The 17,858-nt window shown below is 33.9% G+C and overlaps 1 protein-coding gene across 7 annotated transcripts in view; it reads right to left on the bottom strand.

The window, feature by feature from the left end:
* GCC2 (GRIP and coiled-coil domain containing 2) overlaps positions 1–17,858 on the bottom strand; it is a 44,473-nt gene that overhangs the window by 3,671 nt on the left and 22,944 nt on the right. For 2 of the 7 annotated variants that reach the window (XR_897483.2, XR_002778500.1), the window contains exons 11-19: positions 16,033–16,133; positions 15,860–15,937; positions 14,932–15,069; positions 13,959–14,080; positions 12,107–12,283; positions 9,301–9,522; positions 7,528–7,716; positions 6,368–6,507; positions 4,439–4,640 (exon numbers count right to left, since the gene is read on the bottom strand). Coding sequence is in view for 2 of the 7 variants with exons in the window: in XM_011386496.2 (XP_011384798.1) it covers positions 4,439–4,640; positions 6,368–6,507; positions 7,528–7,716; positions 9,305–9,522; positions 12,107–12,283; positions 13,959–14,080; positions 14,932–15,069; positions 15,860–15,937; positions 16,033–16,133 (1,365 nt within the window). In the remaining 5 variants the exon portion in view is untranslated. Of the gene's footprint in view, positions 1–4,438; positions 4,641–6,367; positions 6,564–7,527; positions 7,717–9,300; positions 9,523–12,106; positions 12,284–13,958; positions 14,081–14,931; positions 15,070–15,859; positions 15,938–16,032; positions 16,134–17,858 lie in introns of those variants that run through there. The other 5 variants (XM_011386496.2, XM_023526668.1, XR_002778502.1 and 2 more) reach the window with 3 other exon arrangements.

Below are 17,858 nucleotides of genomic sequence, written 5' to 3'. Positions count from 1 at the left end.
CCTGGCAGCTATTCATCTCCTTAGGTAAATAAGAACTAGAGAAAAGCAGTGCTGAGATCGGTGCATTTGCTTCTGACCTAAGCGACTATTCTCTACTGGTAAGATTCTACATCCTCTGCAAATCACATCAGGCACTTACAGTAAATATGTCAGAATGCATGCCCTTCCTGCCAATCTGGAGATGATCAGAAAAGCTTATGAGAGTCTTTGCCTTTTATCCCATTGAGTTTGTTGGCCTTTTTCCTCTCTGTTTATGTCTACATAGTATTAGACCTTGATACATAAATAACAATATGTAGCTCTGTAAATTATAATCTAGTTGGGGAGTAAAGATGTAGAGAATCAACTTTTTGCTCTTGTTTGAGCAGTAAAGTTGAGATTCCAATTTTGCATAAGGAAGTACTATACAATTAACTTATTTGGAGAGCAAAATTGATTTATCACAAGTTGTATCTCAAACAGAATATACAATCTGTGAGCTCTGCTGGGATTTAATATGCAGGAAGCAGAGTGAGTTAACATTTGCATTGCAAGTAGAGCAACAATCTATACTACTTAGCAGTGTCTTCTTCATGTTACTTCTTTTTGGACTAATGTGGTACTTTAAGTTGTTTTATCTTACATAGAGATACAACAAGGCAGCTACTAGCAGTTCATGACACTTGCTTGGGGTGCAAGTTGGGCCCTAAATGGGTGTTTATTATAAGAAGTTTCATGTCACTTGTCAGAGTTAGATAACTTACTTTATTTCCTAAGCTAATGCTTCTCAAATATTTGCAACCCAAACTCACAGGAAAAAAAATTTATATCAGAAGCTGATACCATTAGACAAATAAACAACATCCATACATATACCTAGACAGTTTCAAGAAACAACTCTTACCCTTACTAAATTCGATGTATCCTTTGTTTGTCTTATTCTTTCTATTTAAAGAAATGTTCTAGATGTGACCCACCAAATTTCATCATTCACTAATGGTTAGCAACCTGAATGAAAAATACTGTTTAAACTCTACACAAAATCAGAGATTGTAAACATTGCTTCGAAGGAGACAAAGAATGCCAAGAGGTATGTGTGTTCTTTGCTTTTATGGTTCCGTCTTTCAGTGCCAAGAAGAGTAGCTCTCAGATCTTCTCTCTGGCACCCCACACATGTATAATGTGTGTTATTTTCAGAGTCTTGGTAAAGAAATGTCCCTGCTGTAGCTGGTGTGGCCCATGATCCATATCTGAAACATGACAAGTTTCCTCTGCATGATGTTCCTTCTTTCATCTCAGACTTTCCACCTAGAAAGTTTTCCTTACGCATTAAGTACACTGTTAAGAATTTCCAGAGGAGGTGAATTCTTAAGCTTCTGTCTGTCAGAAAAGATCTTGAAAAATGTTTTTCCAAAGTTGGCAGTTATTTCTTACAGCACACCAAACACGGTATTGTACCAACACTGTTGAAAAGTCCATTGTGAGCCTATTACTCCTTTAAAAGTAATGAGGCAATATGTCTTCTTTCTCTGGCTGCTTTTGAGACTTTTATTGAGTTTTTCAAATCTGTAGATGGGTATCCTTCAGTAATTCTTGAACTTCAATTATTAAATATGTGTTATATGCAGTCATTCTACTGTATCTTTTATTCACTCGTTTTTTTTTTCATTTTTCTCCATGCCGAGTTCTGAATAATTCCTTCCTACTTATCTTCTTGTTTAATCATTCTTTCTTAAGCCATATTTAAACCTGCTTCCAGACCATAACTGTTTTTACTTTAATTTTTATAATTTTTCTTTTATTTGCTTACATAGATATGAGATATGAAGTTAATAACCTTTAAAAGGTAACTAGTTTAAGTTTAATAAGTGGGGAGGTTTCCTTTATGTTTTCAGGACTTAGCAAAAGCAGGTCTTAGAATTCTGGATTTCTAATGAACTTCTAAGTATATCCTGAGTTGAATGATCAATAACATTGGTTTTATTGGGACTCTCAGGTTAGTCTCTTTGAGATCTTGGATTAATCAATGGACTCTCAACTTATAGGAGCCACTTGAATGTTAGCAACATCTACACTAAATTAATCATGCTGGGCTTTAAAAACATGAGTATTAGATATGTTAAATACTTTGACATCTAATTGTTCTATTGAAAACTATGCATTAATTTAAAAAATTCTCAAGTTCTGATTAAATTTACAATAAAAAAGTTTTAGCTTTGATAGAATAAATAAAAAGCAAAACATAAGAGCAAATTTATCATTTAGGATAGTGATTTACTAAAACTGGGCACTTTGTATTCTTATTTTGGATTTTGTGATAAAAATGCTATTGTGATTAAGATAATGTACCTGACTATTAGAGCTGAGATTACTATCATTAATTATTAGAAAAATGTACTGCAAAAATAAAAGATTCAAAGAAACTAACAACACTACTTATGAATTATTTCAGCAAAAAAAAAAAAAAAGAAAAACCTCAATTATATCAGTCCTCTAGATCATAAGGTACAGTCACTATACCAGGTCCTCAGAGTATCAATATCACCTGGGAACTTGTTAAAAATGCAAACTCTTGGGTACCACCTTACCTCTACTTAATCAGAACATGGGGTAGGGTCCAGCAAACTGAGTTTTAATAATTGCACCACATGATTCAGATATCCATTCAATTTTGAAGACCACTCTCTAGCTCTATCAGTTTAGTGAGGATTTATTGGGGTTGGAGGAACATGTTAAAAAGCACCCACTTGATGAGGCAAAGGGATCAAAAGTGGGACTACTACACATTCGGGCCTACTGACCTGATATCTGATATCTCCCATCCCACCCAACTGCACCTGGATCTAATCAGAGATCTAAGTTTCTATTTATAGGCAACATTGGAAGAAGTTTAATGCTATTTTAAAGTGCCAAATCCAGATTAGAACTTTTATAAGACAAATGACCACTTTCTTGAACGAATAAATGACATTATAGGAAGGAATGTGGAATTGATATATATATAACAAAAATAAAATAAAGCTTAAGGAACATCACCAAATGCAATGTGTGAATTCTATCTGGGATACGGTAAAAAAACATTTGTGATTATCCAGGTACACTGAACATGAACTGCTAACAGATGACAGAGGAGTCTAGCACACATTGAGGTAGTCAGTGGGGAAATCATATGTGTGGGATTTGCTTTAAAATCTCATGCTCTGCTCTGACCTTGCCTGACTGACAATGAATTGAAAATTGTTAAAGACGGATGAGAGCTACAAGGGATATTATAGTATTCTCTGTATGCTTGAAAGTATCAATAATAAAAATATTTTAAAATTAAAACAAAAATGAAACCATGATCCTTAAGATGCAGATAGCATCTGTATGTGAATCATTTAAAGTCATTTATAAAATCACAATATTAGATCTGACATGAAAATTTAAGCTCTAAACATAGGACATATGCATTTAAAGCTGCATATGCCTGGAAAAATGGGACTCCTGGATATGATTTGGATCAAGTACTAAGACATAGTGAGGAAAGATGGTTAGCCTAGGGATGTTCCCCCTCCCCTCCAGGACATAGTTCTGGAATTTTTCCTTGTCCCTTGCTCAGTTCTCTCCCTGTTTTGACTCAAGTGTGAGAAACAAGCCAAGGATGTGACACAGGTTGGATAACCTTGGGACATCCCCTCCCCATTCAGGATAAGGCTCCAGAGTCTTTCCCTTGTCCTTTGTTCAGCTTTGGCTAATCATAATACCATTATAATATCACCTGAATTGCAAGTACCAGTCTCCAGGCCTCTCCCTACCACCACCCCAAGGGAAGAAAAAAAAAAAACCCCATAATCCAAACAGGGGCAATTGTTCTCTGAGTTCACCTGTACTTTTCTCTAAGTGTGTACTTTGCTTTAATAAATCCTGTGTTTTCCTGTTTGCTATCTGTTGTATTCTTGAATTCTTTCTAGCAGCATAAGACAAGGACCTGGTCACCAGAGCTCTGGGTCAAGGTGCCTCTTTGGACTCCCACCCTGTGGAGCTCTCTGGCATCAATAGTACTATTGTCTCAAGACTATTTTAAGGTAGAAGGGGTGAACAGGCAGGAGAGGAAATAAAAGAGAACAAGTCAACACATGTTAAAAAGGTATGATATAAAATAAAACCACTTTCTCTGATAGAACTTAATGCTAGGATTATAAATCCAATTTTCAAAGAACCAGAAGATCAAACTAAACACTGTACTGTATTTTGCTGCATGTTAAAAATTATATAAATGTACTATAGTTGCCATACATTGCTAAAGTCAGCTTTTCAAATCTAGTTAGAGATTACACATATGAGATAAACCCAAATGAACAAAATTTAAGTCATAATGTTAAGTCATAGTGTCATGGATAAAATTCTAAGTACACACAAAGTTTTAACCACAAGGCAACATTTAAAAACAGAAATTATAAGACTTTCCTTCACCTACCTTGAGCAATTGCAGCAAGTTTTCCCTTTTCTTCAGGGCTGAGCTGTAACATTGTATTTATAACAGGAAGGAGTCTCTCTCTTTCACTACCTGGTTTTAGGAAAATGAACTGTAGCAAGACATTCTTCAAGTATTCCAGGTTAGCTACAGATTTCTCTCTTTCTTGATTTCTTTCCAATCTTCTAATTTCACTTTTGAGAAGCTAGTGTTAGAGAAATGAGTTAAAAATGGGTTTTAGGAGCTTCTGGTTAAACATGGTAAACTGAATACATGAATTTTTCTTCTCTTCTCCCTGAAATGCCCCACAAAATGACAATAAAGGAGAACCTAGGAGAAAAATTTAGATGAGAAATATCAAGAAATTCCCAGAAGATGGGAGAGATGAAGTGTAAGTGACTCAGTCCAGCTGTTTACCAAGTACCGCAGACAAAAGGAGAGAGTGCATCCCACAAAAACAATGAGAATCCCCTGTATTGTACAGGTTACAATGGACACTGGAGATGAAAACTGAGGATTATGTAAAATTTATGTAAGATTGGTACCATGATGTTCCTTCCACCTTCTACTCTCTACAGAAACTAAGCCAGTGGATTCAGGACCCTGGGCTAACAGACACATTGTGAGAAGTGCGAGCTAGCATCTGACAACAGGGGCTGAATTAAACATCTGCATCTACCTCTAATCCTCTTCCCTGTGCTACTCCCAGAATCCCAAGCAGTTAAGATGTACACAGTGAAATTATATTTACGTGATAAACAACATTTAACCAAAACAAAAGTCGAGTTCGGGATAGAGTGAAAATTCTGCAATGTAAGACAATCTAAAAATACTACCAACCAGATAAACAGAGTGAAAGATGATATGAAAAAGATGGTAGGATGTCAAAGTCTTTAAAGATTTCTGGGTTGAAACAAACAAAAAAATAGTTTTTTTGTCATTTTAGGTTAGTCCAGAAACGTTAATCAACCCTGTCCTAAAACTTAGGGTCATTTTTAAAAAGTGACAATAAAGTCTAGGAAATTATGTGAGAATGTATATTTGTGGAAATAGAATATTTAAATAGTCCCTTAGGTTCACTGGGCTAGTTAGTGATTTGTTAGATGTGACAATGTTTTGACTATGTGGAAAATGTTTTTTATAGAGATGCATACTAAAGTATTTAGTGGTGGGATGTCATAATAGATATAATTTACTGTAAATAATAATAACTCAGCATTAAAAAAATTAATTTGACAAGGACAGCTGGTCACCCTGCATGGTATCTGGCAGAAGCATGTGCTTTTCAGACAAACATGAGTATGAATTTTGCTTCACCATTTATCAGCTTCAATTTTTCTCTCATCCAGTAATTAAGATAATATTTGCAAAATATATGCAAAATCCAGGGGCTGGCTCATGGGAACTGCTCAATAAGTAGTATGACTAAATTTGGAGAGTCGATTCATCAGTGAGCAGGGTGGAGGAAATATTTCATTTGTGTCATCCTCAATAACTCCACAAACTACCTTATTTCTACATGTTTCTGGTCTCTTTAGGAAAAACTTTCTATATCATTTTTTCATTTCTGCCTCAAATCTGTGAAAAGTAGTTTAGTGTTATAAACATCAGCAGAATGATCGGAATAAGTGCTCCTTGATTTATCTTTAGAATTTAAGGACCTACATCCATTTTATTTAAGCATACATGGAATAATGACTTGTGAACGTCTATCTAATTTCTAAATCTATTATGGTTTCTTAGTAAAGGTAGGAATAGTATTTATAGTAGATACAAAAGCAATATGTCTTGATTTCAGAAATGTAATATCATTGAGAACTAAGATGCTATGAATAAACCTGATATGTGAATTTTTAAACTAAGCTAAGTGTGTTTACAAGGTCAAGAAAACCAAACTGATGTATTTTCTTGTTGGCAATGTTTTGACCTTACCTTAATTTGCTCCATAAGGATTGCATTGGTTGCTTCTGTTTCTCGAAGCAGGCCGTTTAAATGATCAGCACTTTTTGTGGTAGAACTGAGCTTTCGAACCAATTCTTCTTTGGTAACTTCAGCATGACATAAAGGAGACTCTGCAAGATGTTGTTCCAATAATTAATTTTCAAAATCAGGATTACAGATGAAGATTCTAAATAAGAAAAATATCTCAGTATAGATATTTTACTGTTATATTACCTAGATCCATTTTCTTTGCAATTCTTTTAGTCAATATATCTCAATTAAAAGGTTACATATTGAATGTAACACAAATAAGACAGAATCTCTCTGTTCTAAAGCATATAATCTAACCGAATATAAGCTCTATGAGCCCCAGCTCTGGAAGTTGTTAGTCCTGTGTTTATAAACCATTTTATTAGTTTTATCACTTATCCTCCTTTATCTATTGATATTCCAAGAGCTTGTGTCATTTTACTTATAAAGAAAAAGAAGTATTAACATACTAATATCATGGACTCTCATAGGAATTTCATATGAGGTGGGGTAGGTATCATTATTCAAATTTTACAGATGATGAAGCAAACTCAAATACAACAAAGAGTTGGCAAAAATCACAAAGCCAAGTCTGATTCTGAAGTCTGTTGCCACTCTATAGTGATGCCTCCTGCTCACTGCTATTAACTTCACCTGAAACAACTAGGACTGCAATTTCTGCCTACATCATAATGTGACTGTGGATGTAAATAGTCCTTACTACTGCAGATTCTGAGACTTCAGAAAAATAACAAATTTTCCCTGAATTACAAAATTAATATTCATTATAAAGATATACCAAAATTTTACTGTAATAAGGCAAATTTAGCATTACTACTTCATCAAGAGGAATAAACTGTTTCTTAGGAGTGTGAAAAAACATTTATAATGCTTTCTAATATCATTACAGAACTTCCACCTATTTCTGGTTCAAGCTTACGGCAGAACTAATTTTAACTAAAAAATTATTTTGTTTCATCCTGCAGGAAAGTTTTCCATTTGAAAAGTGGTAGAATACTAAAAGAAATTTTATTGGAGTATATCAAAAAAACATTTATAACAGAGTAATATTAATAAGACAAGAGAGTAGAATTAAGAAAAATATACTTAAAGAAACATACCAAGTTTAGCTTCAGGAGAATTAAGAAGCTGCTCTAAAGACTGTGTGTGAGTGCCGGTGGAAGATACAGACTCTATATCAGTTGTCTCCATTCCTTCTCCCTCCTCTCGGGTTATAGCATGCATGTCCAGAAGGGGAAGGTCTGTGTTTCTTCTTTCTCGAAGGTTCTTCACCGGTTGGTGGGAAGAAGCTGGGCCATAAAATTTTTTTAGAGAGGAAGTGAGAGCGTGTTCAAAATTGATAAATTCAGCATTAACAGAGATACAGAATAAAATTAAAACGATTCTAGAGATGTCAAAAGGTATGGAAAAGAATCTGAATAAATAGTGGGCAAGTAATTGTACATAAAAAAAATTTCTGAAAGTTACAAAAATTTAGTAATTGAACTTTTAAGCCTTTAAGTCATTTCAGCAGAAACTATAAATTAAATGCTACTAGCTAGATAAGATAAATTATTAGATAACAAAGCTCACAATATAGAGCGCTACACTGTTGCTCAACGTTGGTAGAAATTCTAAAACTAGATTCTAGCTATTTTTGAGGATTAGGCATATCAGATAGCTGCATACTTTCTGAGATGCCCTTGCTGAAGTCTGCTCAGCAGATATTCTTACTGATCACTGCCCATACACCTTCACTTCTACTGGTTCCTACCACTATACACTCACATCTTCCGTACTGAAGCAAGAACCACCTAGAATCCAGGGTAGGGAACTAATCAATCATAATTCCTGGGCAAGGCTTTTCTGCTTGCTGATAATGTACACTTTAATAGAACTGTATGTTTATAAGACACTTTTAAACACATTACTTAATTAATCCCAAGAAACCTGAAGTTCAGAAGAATTAAAATGACCTTGTTCAGGGTGTCATAGATAAGTTAGGGACCAGAATTCTAACCCAGGTCTTTTAACTTCAAAAATTTCACTTATTTTCCATTCCATAAAGTTTTCTTTCAAACACTGGTCCTCTGGTTACTTTTACTGAAGTATTTTCCTGCACTTCTGATATTTCTCTAACTGCTTATTCTACTGCTGATTCCTAGATGATGATCTCTTTGCAACTAGTGTTTCCCTGGCTGGTTACTTCCTGATTGATTATTAACATATGTTAAATGTTCTTGAAGCTTGGTTTTCAACCCTGATGAGTGACTCAGAGCTGTCAATGCCCTGGTGACATTTTCCACAGGAAACAGTATTAAGTATAGAGCTGAGACTTAATACTAATGTAGCCTCATTGTTGCTGACATAATCTCATCTCTTCCAGAAAACAGAATGGAAGATAATTGGGTATGGTTGAACTAAAATTCCAACTAATCAAAAATTTGAAAGGGAAGAAGCTATACCGGCCAAACAATCCTACAAGTTCAGTGCTATTTCTAAGCCTCTTGCTCTCTACTATTTCAAATAAAAAAAAAACAGATACATTTTGATGACTAACAATGAAGAACACCGAACAGATCCGGTGAATACTGGAATTTGGACACGCGTCATGAGACTGACAGAGTACATTTGTGTCAGAGAAAAGGAAAATACTCTATTACATGGTGGCTAACAAATACATGAGAATAAGTACTCTCAGGTTACAGAGGCTGCTGTTAAGTATAATCCAGAAGGGTTCAAATGGTTCAAATATCTTCTCAGTGGGCAAATCCAAAATTCATTAATCACAAAATCAACACCAGTTGTTACCTAGTGTTCACATTTGTGAAGAATGTATTAAGTGATATAAATGCATAAGAACATGAACAACTAATGTTTCCATGTGTACATACATACTTCTTGCGCTCGGTTCACTCTTAAGCTGGAAAAGTTGAGCTTCCACCTTGGAGAGCTGCTGCTGCAAAGTCTCCATTGTCTTTCTGTGTTCTTCCTGCAAATGTCGCACTTGATCTCGGAAGCTGTTGCGAAGAACCTCATTCTGGGATGTCAGCTGACTCACAGTCTGTGCATGTTCAGACTTCATCATCATGTTTTCTGATTGTACTGAACACAACCTGAAGGGTGAGAGGACCTTAATTCACGTGAGAGCTTTCAAATTAAGATGCCAACTTAGCCTTTCTCAACTGGGTTCTGCAAGAGAATTATTTGAGACATCCACTGAACATACGAATTTCTCTCCTTATGCATTTATAATAGTACTAGCTACAAAACAACCTGGGGAAAAATGACACTGGATGTCATCTTGTTCAAATCATATTCTGTGTTCCATAGTTCAGATGAGGAACATGGTTGAGAAATTGTGTTGTATGGTTCAGATGAGGAAATTCCTTCATAGTTTATCAGAAAATAGAACTATATTTAGAGTATAAGAAAATTATACTTTTAATTAGTCCACTTCGGGTTATCTTATGTGGTAGATCATAGAAATATAGCATTACTATATCTTTTCTCTATTACCCTGAAAACACACAAAAAAGAAGTACCTTCTGATTTATAAAGAAAGCCTTAAAGTGCCCCTTTCTGAGCCAATTAACATAGCACTCCAAAACACAGAGACTTGGTTTTATATACTACAGTTGTTTCTGAATCTCACTGCACTTCAGAATCATTGGGGTACCCTGTTAAAAATACAAACATCTAGTTCTCATCCTTGAGCAACTGAATCAGAATCTCCAGTGGTGGTTCTTGGAATTGCCTACTTTTTAGAAGTTTTCCATGTGATTTTTACACAGCCTGACATTAGCGAGGAACCTGCCATTTGGAACCACTGTTTTTAATGGCTCAGTTGTAGTGTTGATGTTCTATATGTTTGGCCTTGGTAAAAGAAAACATTTTCTTTTTACACAAGGTATTCACATGTACACTAGCATAAAAATTCAAACAGTACAGAAGCAATTATAGAAAAAAATGAAAGCCCTCTTTTATTCACTCCCACCCCTCATAGTGTAAAATACCAATTCGAGAGATAAACATCGTTAATGGTTTTTAGCATGTAGCTTTCCAATATCTCTTTTTTATGTGCTACACATATGTATACCATATAAAGTTTTAAAACAAGATTGAGTGGCTAAAGGGAGACATATGCAATAAAAATATCATGTTTTAGAAAGGGTATCATAATTGCCAAATTCATATCAATTAATTTAGAGAATGATAGTATATATGCTACCTCTCAAACCTGCATTTTTCATGCAAGTATTTTCTTCAAAGAATATCTATCAAAGAAGTAAAGGAAGAACCATTAGCTGTCACAACAATTTTCTAAGGAAAATAAAAGCTACGTTTTAGAGGTAGGGTAAGGCTTCTAGTATTTATGTGGTATCAATGATACTTTCGAATTTACTTATTTGAGAGAGCCAGAAGCTTACACCCCCACCTGGAACTGGAACTACTGTAATGACGGAAGTTCACTGTTCTGTCCCAGCTGTTTACTGGGGTGTTTATACTAGCTAGGTCTTCTGGGCAATGTGGGTATTAGCCAGTCACCCTATTTAGTCCTCTAGAGCCATTTTTAAAATCTCGTATAGGGAAAGTAAGAATATTAAAATGTTTAAAAAAGAGAATAAAGAAAAGGCTATTTCTTCATACTAGGGAACATATAGCAACAATATTATTAGTTTTTAATATTTTGGGGGAAGATCTCTATAGTTATCTCAAAATGCTGTGAACACTGTCCAGGATTTAGAATAATGATTGGCACATCATAGGTGCTCAAAAAATATTTACTCAACAACTGAATTACTTCAGAGGGATCATTTGCACTTTATTCATGTTAGCAATATAACTTGCAAAAATTTTTCTAAAGTGTTGGAAATTTCTGATATAAATATCAAGTATGCATCATTACACACACACACACATACACACACACACACACAAAAGCTGATCTCATGGTAAACCCTGGTGGTAGGTAGTTAGAAAACTGGTAGATATTCCCTGAAGCATTTGATTTACATGATTAACATATGCAAATCATACTGTTAAAAGAGTAAAAAGCCAAGAAAATAAAGTGCTTTCACTTTTAAGATTACCAAAAAATTGGGCATGTATTATAAACATATCTGACACATGTAAAGTATCCTAACATCTTTGATGAAAGATATTCAATGAAGAATTCTTTTCCTCAATCTAAGATACAATATTACCACCCAATATCTTTATTATAGGAATTCAAAGTTCCTTGATCACAATAATCTGTTTATTCTGCTAATACCCTTAATGTCTATTTAAAGTACCAATTAACAAAAGCGTAACAATACAAATTGAAGAGCTGCAATGGTTAAGTTGCATGTTCTTTTTCAGTCAGCAGCTGTTACAATGTGTTCCTTTAGAGAGAAAGAAAAATGCTTGTAATTTGATACCTGGTGTGGAAAGTAATGTGATACCTGCTTTGTGTTTTACACAAAACAGTCTAGCCCTGAAGGCCATAGAAAAAATTCAGTACTGGATGGTTAGACAAAACGAACTCTTCTTAAAATATCTAAGTACAATCAAAAGGGAGAGTTTTAAGATAGGAAAAACATCTATTTCTATTATTTTCCATTTGTATTTATCCCAAGGAGCAACACATTAGGAGATCTAACAAAGAAATACTTCCCTGCCTGATACAAACACTGTTAGTGCTGCCAGCAACCTTACTTTTCACGGAGTTCTGCCTCTTTGGATACAGTTTCCTGCAGCATCTTGTTGTGCCTTTCTAGCAGAGTATCGTGTTCAGATTGTAATGTTTGAAGTTCAGATACATTGACCTGTAAATTATTTTGGGTATCTTGTAATTTGATTTTCAGTTGGTCAACCAGCATTTCTAGGTGTTCTCTGAAACAGAAATAAACAGTTAAAACATTTTTTTTTTGAAAGAGGTGAATATGATTTTGTGATTTCAAATGAATTACATTTTAAACATTTAATCTTTCAATGTCATACTCCTGCTATTATTATGGGTGATTCTAAAGAAAATATAATAATCAGAAGTATTCAACTAGGATTAAATGTAATGCACTACAGATTTACACAAAGTCCCTGAACTTATAAATATCATATTCAAGTGGAGCAGACCATAAATGGCATCAAAATAACCTATTTTTGTTGTAAAACTATGCCATTAATTAAAAAAAAAATCACACAGTTCTAAGCTAAGCGTTATGAGAACGGTATGTTAAACCAAGTTATAGGTAAACCAAGTCCTTAAAAAAAAAAAAGTCCCTGGAGAACTCAGACTTTCTCACATTCCAACTCATTATTTTGCCACAACTAGTATAATATTAGATATTAGTTTTTTTTTTAAATAACATATAAGAAAGATGAAGGAATATAAACATTTACATTAAAATAACTTGAACCCCCAATTCTGGCACGATTAAAAAGCTGTCTTGCAAATAGTGACATTTTTATACTGTGTCAATATTTAATTTCAGATTTAAGATGAGCTATTGATAGAGAAAATATCTCATCATTTTCAGCCTGTAGTTCCTAAATTTATAATAGACACATGAACAAAAAGTAACATAAACATAAACATACAAACATCGCAGGGTTTAGTCCTACTTAGAACAGTAAGAGCCAGGTGTAAAACTGCTTTAACACTGAACTTATAAAAACAAAACACAGATGCTGTGGAATGCCCTTTTATTCCTAATGTACTTTTAAATAATTTTAAAAAGTGATTTGTATGCTAGTTTTAAAGAAGTATACACTATTGAAACAGCAACTGAGGTGGTCATAAACTTAAGAAAAATTTAATTCAGACCAAATTTAGTACTTAAACCTTTTTGATATAAGTAAAACATTAAACAACTTCTATTTAGCATAATTAATGGTTAGTAAGTACATCATGAAAGCACTTTTATTCTTCTACTTCTAGATTTTCAAAATGAAAAGACTTATCATAATGTAACTTTAATGTCTGTATTTCTACTATGACCAGATCCTACTATAAAATGAAATTATTTCACACTCAGGGACATGTACGATGGACTAGTGGTTACCAGAGGGTAGCGGGTGCGGGAGGGGAGAGGTAGACGGAGTAAAGGGGGTCAAATGGAGTGGGTCTGGGGGAAGGGTGAAGTGGGTAAAGGGGATCAAATATATGATAGCTGAAGGAAACTGGACTCTAGGTGGTAATCACATAATAGAATATATAAATGCCAAATTATAATGTACACCTGAAAATTATATAATTGTATTAACCAATGTTACCCCAATAAACTTAAAAATAAATAAATGAAAATAAAATGAAATTATTTCACCTATATCTCAGAGACTACACCCTGTTCATTTTACCCATGTTTTTGAGTTTTTAACAGTGCCCTTCATAGGGACATTTCTTTGTTGCTGTCTGGGGACAAAGTGAAGCCAAAAGCTCTGTTTTTGTTGGTAATTACATGTAAAATTCCCACAGTCGAAAGAAATCAAAATAGGATTTTAACCTACTTGGTGGAAGACCTGCCTTGGGGAGAAAAACCCTGCATATTTCTTATAATTCAGACTTTACCTTTCTTGTTTAGCTCCCTCGGTTTCAGCCTGAGACAAAGATTTATTTTTCTGTTGTTTTAGAACATTATGAACTCGGACTTTGTAGCTCTCAAATTCAGAGGTTATAGCAGCTTGTTCTGCCTATAACATTTAAAAGAGAAAAATTTTTCTATTGCATTTTCTATTGTAACATATCCTCCTATTTTCTTTCAGAGATTAATGAATTAAGAAGAAAACCTGTTTTTGAAAATAAGGAAAATGGCTGACACTCGTTAGTCTACCAATTTAACTTTGGCATCTGTTGGCCTTATCCTTTTTAAAAGATTTTAAAAAACATTTCGTCTGACAAGAGATGTGCTTCTACTATGTTTTCTTCCCTGGCAGGTTAATTTACTACCCATAAATTTAATAATGGCACTATCTACCTTTGGAACTGTAGGAAGATTTTCACTTATGATACTTCTTTTTATTAAAAAAAATTAATTCATAGAAATTAAGCTACTTGAACTTTAATTTTCAAAAGAGTGAGAAAAGTTAAATTCTAGGTCTTTCACTTTCCTGAAGTGATCTGTAACCCTTTTGCCAAGATCACTTAGATAAGAACTGCACCTCTGACAAAGCTACTGTACTGTCTGTTTTGTATGAAGGTTAAGTAGGCCAGATTCTACGAGAATGTTATTTTATAATCATTTATCTCTCAGAACTATAACAATTTTCTAATAAAAACTTTCTAAAAAAAGTAACTTTTTTACACAGAAATTGAAAAATAAGGTTGAAATGAAAACATGTAGCATGTAATTTTCCTTTTAGCAAAAAAATAGTTATTCAAGTGACAGAGTTGATATTGGATTAAGGTTAGTGTCAAATGAGCTGAAGCTGGTATTCATCTAATAAATGCACCTGCACAACAGCAAATACTAAAAAGTGAGACCACAGCCCTTAAGTAAACTGCTTGCTAGCTGTGACATGCTGCTTCTATGTGAAAAACGAACCTTGGCAGCACGGCACTCTTCCTGAAGGGCTGTCACTTTTTGCTGGTACGCACTCATTGTGCGCTGGTGCTGGTCTGCAGAGGTCTTCAGGTGCTCATGCACTTTGTGTTTCTCAGATGTTATTTCAGCCAGTCGAATCTGGGGGCAAAATCTTTCAATTAAGCTCTATAAAATACGATTGTCACTGGTTAACAGATTTTCCTCAAACATAAACTTAAAGGTGGAGACGTGAGTACATATAAGGGACATAATTATCATATTTTTAAAATCTATTATTATTGAAAGAATAGAGACAATATGACTAGAACATCTTTCTTAATAAATTGTTTAGTTACCCTTAAATCAAAATAAAACAGACTACATGTTATAGATCAATGTTTGATTAACCACCTCAAGATATTATATGTAAAAATATATAAAAATAAACAAGGTAAATGTATAATAAATCATAATTATATATAAAGCCATTTTATAAATTGATCCTGTGACTGTACTATCATTTACAAAGTTCAGATGCAGGTTTGGGGCCATGTTTATGTTGCACTATTCTTAGTGTATTATGGATTTTCAAATACATGAAATGAATCTAGCTTAAACTAAACAGTATTCCCTAGTTATATGCCATACTCAGCTAACTGTTTCTACTTCTTGAAAATGTTAAGGAAGAATATTCAAGGGAAAAAAAAATATAATTGACCCTCAGTATGTGCAGGTGCGCATCTGTGAATTCCCAACCGTGGAATGAAAATACTATTTTTGATCTGTTGACTCTGAGGACGTGAAATCCATGACATAAGGCCAATTGTATGTATGTGTATGTATATGTGTGTGAAATGTATATCTACAATATTTAGCAAAATCTCTAAATGATACCTTACTTCTACGTGGAAAAATTTTTCTAAATCTTAAAAAGTAAAAATAATCTTACTTTATAGACTTCTACTTGCTGTTGGCTTGCCTCCAGCTCACCCTTTAAAGATGCTTGAAGCATTAAGTGATCGGTTTCCTATAGAATAAGAATCTTGGTTAAATTAAAAAATAATTTATTCACAAATATACTATGAATAAGTATTAAAATATGAAACTGAGACATTAACATACTGCTTGCTTTGAATCTGCCAGTTCTTTCTTGGTTTTCACAAGCAATTGCTTGATTTTGGTATTTTTTTCTTCATACTGCTGCAATGAAGACTGTAGTGAAGCTAGTATAAGAAATAATTTCAGAAGAGATGAAACAATTTTTATGAGTGAATTTAAATAAACAAATAATGAGTCTTTGTATTAACCTATCTTTTAAAAAAACTGGTCTTAGCTTTTTATTATAGAACATTTCAAATGTACATGACAGTAGTGACAATAGTACAGTAAACCCCACTCTGTCCATCACCTGGCTTTAACAATTACCAGCACATGACCAATCTTATTTCACCCAGACCAGGAGTCAGGCCCACAGGCCACATCCGGCTGCTGCCTGTTTTGTGAATAGTTTTATTAGAACACAGTGAGGCTCATTTATTTACATATTGTTTAAGGCTGCTTAAGTAGAATAATTGTAGACTTGATCAATGGTGATAGAGACTATATGACCTGCAAAGCCTAAAATATTTAGTCCGTTTTATAAAAACTTGCTTTTATAAAACAAGTTTGTCATCCCCTAACCTACATATTGTGACCCCACTGCTTGTTTCTTTGTTTTACAAGATATTAATTAATCTGTAAATATTTTGGTATATATCTTTAAAATATAGGCATATATTGACAGCATATCTAAAAGACCAAGACTTAAAGAAATACCTCAAAATAGGTATTATGTATTTCCAACTTTAGCACATTACAGGCACATACCTGGTTGTCTATTTTTGTGATATTAATTGTTCTGAAGGGACTGTCAGTGAAAAACAGTTCACTAAGGAACCAATTGAAACATAAGAAAAACAAAAAATTATGCTAACAGAGATAAAGAAGAAACAAATATTAAATAAGAATAGTGGATTCATTGTCTATATCTCTGGTACCTATCTACAACCAGCAGGTCAAATCTGGCCAGCCTGTTGTGGAACAAAGAATATATGACAGAGATCACATGGAAGCCACGAAGATTTACTATCGCGTCCTTTACAGAAAAAGTATGCTTGACACTTGGGCTAGACCAGTCATACTGGCACTGTGTAACTGTGCTGCTAAAAGATCGTATAAACAATAACTTCACAAAGTTAAATCCACATGTATAGATTGTATTACTTGGTAAATATGAACAAGTGTACTGTAAGAATATATCTTAATTATGCTTTTTTATGATAAATCTAATTCAGTTATTTCCTGGCAACTATTTACCCAGTTCTAAAAAGCATTTTATAAAGCACAAACTACATACAAAGCCTTTGTTAAGTATTCTAGGAATTATGATAAGTAAGATCTAGAAAGTTCTTGAGCTCAAAGAATATATAGAATGAAATTAGGGTATAACGTTTTATGTGATAATGTAAAGTAAAATATAACATTTTAAAAAGAAATACAATAGGCTATGGGGATCCCATGAACTAAGTTATATACAATTTGCATGGGACAAGGAAGATTTCACAGAACAGGAAACAGTGAAGATTAGGGAGGACTTCAGAAGGTAAGCATAGTGGTGGAAGGGCAATGGCATGAAAGAAAGAATAGCAGATGAAACAGAGTTAAATCATGTCTCAAGAAAAATGGATAATCCTCTTTACCTGTGAGAGAGTAATGAGAATTAAGCTGAAAAGTTGGACTGGGGTCAGATGTCTTAGGGGTTTGGGATTAAGACTGCATCCTAATTCATTAGGCAGAATAAGCCAATTATTAATTTTTTTTTTGCATGGAACATTGTCCTGATGCTTATCTTCTTTCTACTCCACCACAACTCCTCAGCCCAGACTTCCAAGGTCTTTGCTATCATAAGG

Source organism: Pteropus vampyrus, unplaced genomic scaffold (assembly GCF_000151845.1).
Source record: "Pteropus vampyrus isolate Shadow unplaced genomic scaffold, Pvam_2.0 Scaffold2158, whole genome shotgun sequence".
In the NCBI taxonomy this organism is placed as follows: Eukaryota; Metazoa; Chordata; class Mammalia; order Chiroptera; family Pteropodidae; genus Pteropus; species Pteropus vampyrus.
This window is presented reverse-complemented; position numbering and strand designations above follow the sequence as displayed.